Source organism: Raphanus sativus, chromosome 1 (genome assembly GCF_000801105.2).
Source record: "Raphanus sativus cultivar WK10039 chromosome 1, ASM80110v3, whole genome shotgun sequence".
Lineage (NCBI taxonomy): Eukaryota > Viridiplantae > Streptophyta > Magnoliopsida > Brassicales > Brassicaceae > Raphanus > Raphanus sativus.
In genome coordinates this window covers 17531588-17539004 of record NC_079511.1, presented here as the reverse complement: position 1 = coordinate 17539004, position 7417 = coordinate 17531588, and the positions used below count along the sequence as shown (strand labels likewise).

Below are 7417 nucleotides of genomic sequence, written 5' to 3'. Positions count from 1 at the left end.
AACCTTTGTAAAACACTCACTTTACACTCCATTTCTTATTCAAATGAACTTCTATTTTGACATTCGAATACACTATTATATAGTGTCAAACATTCGGTTATTTCGACGAACGTCTTCGCCCGAAAACTTACCGAAAAATGGTCTTAAACCATTTCTTCAAAAACGAGTTCCAACACTTTGTTCATCTAGACACAAAAAGTACGATTCATTCAAATTGTTCGGTTGAATGACTTTCGAAAATTTAGTTTTAATTCTGCAAACCTGTTGACTGAACTGAATTGGATCATTTGGCTGGAACTGGTTCAGTCTAAATGCGAAATGTCGATATTGCCCTTGATAAAACTCAGATATTACAAACCTAATTTCATTAATTTTTTTCAGTCTCATCGCTCTCTCTCTCTCTCTGCCGACCTCTCAAATCTCATCTTCTCTCTCGCCACCATGAAAGGACCTTGAAGCTCTCACCTCACCGTCGCTCTCTCGCCATCTCTCTCGCCGTCTCTCTCGCCATCTCTCTCGCCGTCTCTCTCGCCATCTCTCTCGCCGTGTCTCTCTCGCCATCTCTCTCGCCGTATCTCTCTCTCTCGCCATCTCTCTCGCCGTGTCTCTCTCACCGTCTCTCTCGCCGTCTCTCTCGCCGTGTCTCTCTCGCCGTATCGTCATCTCTGTGGGTCTGTTCTCTGTTCTCTGTCGAGTTTGTTTGTGGGTCTGTTCTCTGTTCTCTGTCGAGTTTGTTTGTGGGTTTGTTCATAGAGAGATCTCAAATGTTCATTTGTGTTTGATGAGCTATAATACAAAGGTTCATTTGTGTTCATAGAGAGATGTTCATTTGTGTTCATAAATCAGTTCATTTGTGTTCGTAGGCCAATACTGCGGATTAATGAGCTTTAGATTTCTTGTTGTGTTCATAGAAAAATCATTGTGGACATAGAGAGATGTTTATTTGTGTTCATAGATTAATGAGCTTTAGACTCTTGTTGTGTTCATAGAGAGATGTTCATTTGTGTTCCTATATTAATGAAAGCAATATACACGAAACCGTGTTTATTTAAGAGAAGGTCGTCTCTAACGTACTCTTTATTCTTTTTGTTTCTTTTAAATATAAGTTTATTTGCTCTCGTAGTGCTGGAACCTTTCTCTATGTGAGTTAGGAATATTCCTAACTGTTAAACATGTGCTTAGCTCTCGTTTCAAGTTTCACTGTGCTTTTATTATGTGGGTTTTCATTTTTTAGATTTAAATATCTTGAAACTTTATTATTATAATCTTTCAGAGTTATGTAACTACCCCTTAATACAAAACATATAAGGGTTCCATGTATAAGGGAAGATTATAATAATAAAGTTTCAAGATGTTTCAAGATTAAAACAATACATAGAAGAAACAAGTTTCAATAACCCAAGATTATAGTAAAAAAAACATAACAGTACTTGTGAGACTAAGACAACTGTCTTGTGACTTGTTAATGTTACTTCCATGTATTGTATTTTACAGGATAATGTCTCAATTTAAAAGCCCCGAAGAACTATCATTTAACCGGGCGTCATGCCGTTGTGATTCAAAACCAGATCGCGTCTTCAAACCCAGGAATGGCAGGTTGGTTCTGCAATGCAAGGCGAAGAAATGCCCTGATGTTGAGTTGTCCAGGGAACTATATTTTCCGGATATAGCTTGTCCATACTGTAGCAAACCAACACTTCTGTTTCGTAGTAACAGTGAAAGAAATCCTGGCAAACTCTACTACAAGTGTATCCCGTGCGACTACTTCCAATGGTGGCACAGATCCATGCAGGCAAGTTCGTCTGCCTCATCATCCTCTTCTGCCTCATCATCCATGCAGGCAAGCTCGTCTGCCTCATCCTCTTCTGCGAGCTTGTCTGCCTCAGCCACAATCACAATAGTAGGAAATGTGTTGTCCAATGTGGGAGAGATGCTGAAGAATTTAAGCGTGGATTAAACAAGAAAGATCAGCTTGTTTTCCTACGGAAAATGGAGTTTCATCTTAGGATCTTTGCTTGTGTTTCTAATGTTTTAGATACTTTGCTTTCCGAACTGATTTTAAGTTTTAACAATCTAATAGCTTTACTCAACTCGAACTGCGATTACTGGCACAGTTCAGTCAATTCTCTCACCAGAAGTAACTTGGCAGTCTCTGGAGTTATAATAACACCCCAAGAGCGTTTTTATACTTGCGAAAACTTTGTTGTAACCCGAATCAACAATTATACATGAACTTAATGAACTATATGAACTAAATAGAAGTACTATATAGACTAGATAGAAAAATTATATTAAATTAATAAATTAACTTATTTGATTTTGAAAAAAAAAAATCATTTAAAATATCAGTCACCATTAAAAGGTATTTAAATTCGTAAACCATGTATACAATTTAATAAAATAATTACTTATAAAATCCAACAAGCTATAGCCGAATATAGATGTAATGCTAAAGTATATTTTTAAACACAACAAGAAAATATAAATTATCCTAAACAAATATTTATTCTATAGTATAACTAAATAAATTATAAGAGAATTTCGTATGAAGACTGTAAAAATTAAAAATATATATTTTAAGGGATTTATCTATTTGATTATTTCAGATATAAATTTATATAATTACATACGTTCTAAAAATCAGTTCTGAAAGTTGTGTACGAGTCGTCATAAGGTCCAAACGTTTCACATCTTTCTCATCGCACTTGTTTCATTGCAAATTGTGTTCTTTCTCTTTGTGGTTGCACATGGGTTATATAACTCATATCACATTTAACTGCCTCCGCCACTGACTGTTAATGAGATCACAATATTATGGCTGTAACTGGAAACAGATTTTATGAATGCTCTGAATGAATGGAATTAGAAAAAATGGAATGTCAACATTGGAATGGTAGCAGTTATGGAATAACATCAAAAGGAATGAGTAATCGCAGGAAAACATTTTTGTAACACAAATGGTAACACTTTAGCAGTAGAGGATTTAATTTGCGAAATATATAACTTTGTCAAGTCAACTGGCTAATATGAAATATTTACATATATATTTTTGTTACTTTAGTATAGGAAATGGAGTAGTACTTCAATGTAATAATAGTAGAGGACATGTACTATATGATTTACAATTGGCTAATATGAAAAAGGGTCCAATTTAGTTCCAGTTAGATTTTGGTTATTGGGTAATTATGTATTTATAGATAAGAAAATGTATGATACAAATATCGGATAATTCAAATAATATTTTGATATTTTGGATTTAATAATTTTTTTAAAAAAATAGTATAAGATTGTTCTGGATCTTTGTCAAGTCAACTGGCTAATATGAAAAAGGGTCCAATTTAGTTCCAGTTAGATTTTGGTTATTGGGTAATTATGTATTTATAGATAAGAAAATGTATGATAATTTGAAGTTTTAGGTCAAATATTAGGTTGTTAAGATACAAATATCGGATAATTCAAATAATATTTTGATATTTTGGATTACATTTTTGGGTCATTCGGTTTATAAACAATATTTTTGGTATAATAGTTATTTAGAAATTATATATAATTAAAGTTTGTAAATATATCATTTTTATTTTTGAAATTAAGGTACCCATTTGGTTTATTTTTATTTCAAAGATATATGATACCATAATATAAATACTATTATGCAATATTTAAAGGGCAATATAAATGTTTTTGGCTATTTTGTTAGAAATAAGGGGGTTTTAAATTGCAGTTAGAATACTCTGAAGATGCTGAATAAATTGTTTTGATAAAATTGGTTGGATACTCTTTACAAATTAATCAAATCACTTCAATCACTTCAAAAATGTAATATAATGTTTAGTTTGCTTATATGATGTCAAAAAAAAGTTTGTATTTATATAAAATATATACATAGATAAACTATTAATTTATGATTTTAACAGGACAATGTAATTTGTCTAATGCCAGAAATCACTATACTATTTATACTTCTCCTATACTATGAAAATCAGATCAATCAACTATGTCCTATACTATTATTACATTGAAGTACTACTACATTTCCTATACTATGTACATTCATATAATAAAGAACAACTAGACATTTATTATTGAGAGAGTTACAATAACAGACACATTGTGTCTTTCTTTCACGCCTATAGACATATTGTGTCATTAGAATTTGTTTATAATTTTATAAAATGAAAGTCTTTCTTAAGTCTTTGATAAGTCTTCCATAAGTCTTCCCAAAGTCGTCTGACGTCATTATAAAGTCTTCCGAAGTCGTCATGAAGTCTTCTCATGTTTGTACTGGTAACATAGTAACATAGTACCAATCATGTTTCTGTGTTCTCATACTCGATATAACATACCAATCATGTTTTTATGTTGTCATACTGATTTTTGGGTAAATTGTCGGATTTTTCTAAGGTTCTTCGGATATTTTAGTGTTTTTGGGTATTTTTGAAACTGTTGTTCTTATTCTGTTTTGTAAACTAAATACAGTTATCTCAGTGGTACCACATAATAAATACAGTTATCTCAGTGGTACCACTTGTTTATGTTTATATGTCTTTGCTCCGTTACTATGAAATCATCAATTTTGTACAAAAAACGTAAGTGTTATAACAATTGAGGATTACTTAATTAAGTTAAGTGTTATTAGAGCTTGTCTTTTGGATCTACAAGCTCTGATTCCAAGTTGATAAGGATTACTTATCTCTTTTGTAAGAACTCTTAAGAATAAAGGTAACACAGATTGTACTGATAGAAAAGCCAAGTTTACACAGAGACGTTAAGGACTCTCTTCTCCTACTACAACTTGACCAAACAATTGATAAAGACAACAGACTCCACTCTATATTTATACTCCTACGACTCTCCGTGAATGCCCACAAAACCCTTGTGAGTCATGATAGACACTACTCGACTCCACCAAATGTTGCACCTCCCGGATCTGATATGAAAGTCATAAGCTTTATTGTAGAGCATGAAAACGGGAAAAATATACTAGTCAGACCTACTAACCTTTACTTTTGCTTTGCCGGACGTTCCCGTCAGCCTCTCCACTATCACCTCCACCCTTGGCGTGTCCCTTCTCCCCGCGGTATTTCGTACACATAGCTTCCACAAGGGACCGCATCTCTGCCCTAAGGTTACTTAGTTCACCCCTCACAAGGGCCCGCATCTCGACCCGACGAGTACCAATTTCACCCCTAAGCTCTCCAACAACTTTAGTGAAATGATCTTTCAAACCCGCAACATACCCCGCAAACATAGTCTCTGCTCTTTCCTCATACTCCTCACCCGCCCTGCTAACTTCTTCATTTTCATGCCGAGGCGCCGATTTAACTTCTTCATTTTCATCCTTACAGTTGCCAACAGACGATTCAGGGACGTCCTTCTTATCAACACGTTTCCGCTTCCTACCTTCCAAAACCTCATACTTCACGCCGCCACGCCAGATGTTAAGGTCAAACCGAAAATGTTCGACTATTAACTGAACCATGTGATCCACAGCAGGATCCTTAACCGCCTTAGAAATAGTCAAACGAGGCCTTTCAAGTCCATAGCATAGAAGTGACCGCACCTTAACCTACAACAAGCACATATGAGGACGACACAGTATACAAAATTGTCGAAGCGAACTAGGAAAATGGCGTTATGCATACTTTTGTAATAAATAATTTCAAGTTCCTATATATGTCCACTTCAAGTTCCTAATAAATAATTTCAAGTTCCTACTTACGCAACAATATAATGATCATTATGCCTACAACATACCACCCCTTTCTTGTCCAATATCTGGGCAGACTTGGGCTCGATCGTCAAGTTCATCGAAGCTACAAACTTTACGAGGTCTTCAATGGGTAAATCGGCAGCCAACGGAGGATCAACCTCGCCTTTAGGTAAAATGATTTCAGGGCAACAACAAACCGTGACTAGGACCATTGCATGGGCAAATCCTTGTATGGCTATAGTCTCTTGTGCGTACTTACCAGCAGTCCTCTCCTTCGCCGATGGAACGGTCAGTAGAAAAGATTCTCTACCCCACGGATGTCTCAAAAACCCCTCCACATCCCTAACCTTCTCCACCACGTCAGGTCGGACAAGGCATAGAGCACTCGTCACGCACAATATGCCTTCAACGAGTACAAGAAGAGCCAGCTTCAGTCGAATCTCTGGGGTTTTGTAATTTTTCCCCTCCGAAAGATTGTCCAGAATCCAAGGCACTGTAACCTTCGACATATCCCCAAATAACTCTTTCCAAACGGGTCCTCTTTCGTCTTTCTCTATCTCATTTCCCCTGCCCTTCTTCCTCTTGTTCTCACCACCTTTTCTTCCACTCGATTCTTCATCACCACACAGGAGACCAGTTACAAGAGCAAACTCTTGTATACCGTAGCGTATTGGCTTCCCCGCAAAGAGCCACCACATTTCGTATTCCTTCTGGGTGACAAGCTGCCGCGACAGTAGATAGTGGACAAACATTACCGAGAAAGTGTGGTTCCCCATTTTCAGTAGTTGGCCAAACTGAGACTCCTCCAACAGAACCAGATCATCTGTTTCAAGGGCTGTTCTAATTACATTTATCCACTTCAAGTTGAAGTATTTATTCACTCGGTTCCGGTTCCCAGACGGTTCTAAGCCACGCAAAAAAATGCGTTCTGGTAGTCGGAACTCCTCCATCCTACATTCCCACCGTCACAAACAGACATTAGCAAATCTCTATAGTACTTTCCAATTAAATAAAATATAACAGTACAAGTCCCAATTCATTCATTATTGAATTCTTATACACTTACAAACAGCTAAAAGAAGCTATAAAAGAGAACAGTTCTATCCTATTTCGAATCTCACTATCGCTACATACTCACACTTCCTTTTACCCATCTCACACCCATCCACCACCGTGTTTCTTCCATCGGAAACCATCTACACTACCCCATCCGAGTAATGTCATCTATAACCAATCCCCTAAAACTACCACAACCAGCTACTAACTCATAAAGGTAAAACCTTCACATAGATTTGACCTACTTATCTATAACACGACTACAAAATCAAAAACCTACCGAAGTTTTTTTCGCTTTCGAACGGTGGTACAGTACGCAAGCGAAGTTATACGCTATCGCTCCTCCACACCTACCCTCTCTCCTCCGAGGTAATTTTTTTTATCCCCGGCGACATCAAAAGTCCGTCTTTTTATTGGTCAATAAAAAGTATGTTCTTTAACTTTTTATTAATTTATGAATGCTATACTGTGTAACAAAAATTGTTTTCTATTTAAAATAGTCTAATCTCAGTAACCATTAGAAATGTTTATTTAAGAAATGTTTGTTTGAATGATTTCCAACTAAAATTAATATTATGGAAGATGGAATTAAAAAATAGTATATAATATATCCACGAACAATATTATAAATAATATATATATAAATAAACT

At 35.7% G+C, this 7417-nt stretch overlaps 2 protein-coding genes across 2 annotated transcripts; one reads left to right on the top strand and one right to left on the bottom strand.

The window, feature by feature from the left end:
- The first annotated feature begins 457 nt into the window (after positions 1 to 457).
- On the top strand, positions 458 to 2097 carry LOC130497444 (uncharacterized). The gene is made up of 2 exons (XM_056990231.1): positions 458 to 671; positions 1495 to 2097. Exon 2 carries the CDS (start codon positions 1499 to 1501, stop codon positions 1955 to 1957), a length of 459 nt encoding a protein of 152 aa, XP_056846211.1. The 5' UTR covers positions 458 to 671; positions 1495 to 1498; the 3' UTR covers positions 1958 to 2097.
- A 2795-nt stretch (positions 2098 to 4892) lies between these two features.
- LOC130497237 (uncharacterized) lies at positions 4893 to 6660 on the bottom strand. Its single transcript, XM_056990135.1, has 3 exons — positions 5755 to 6660; positions 4999 to 5566; positions 4893 to 4927 (listed from the first exon to the last, which is right to left on the bottom strand). The coding sequence occupies exons 1-3, from the start codon at positions 6658 to 6660 to the stop codon at positions 4893 to 4895; spliced, it is 1509 nt and encodes a 502-aa protein (XP_056846115.1).
- Positions 6661 to 7417: the final 757 nt, after the last annotated feature.

Coding starts and splice junctions, on each gene's coding strand:
- LOC130497444 (XM_056990231.1), top strand. CDS start 1,499: ATGTCTCAATTTAAAAGCCCCGAAGAACTATCATTTAACCGGGCGTCA.
- LOC130497237 (XM_056990135.1), bottom strand. CDS start 6,660: ATGGAGGAGTTCCGACTACCAGAACGCATTTTTTTGCGTGGCTTAGAA. Junction 5,567..5,754: donor TATTGGACAAGAAAGGGGTG/GTATGTTGTAGG, acceptor TGCTTGTTGTAG/GTTAAGGTGCGGTCACTTCT. Junction 4,928..4,998: donor CCGGCAAAGCAAAAGTAAAG/GTTAGTAGGTCT, acceptor CTTTCATATCAG/ATCCGGGAGGTGCAACATTT.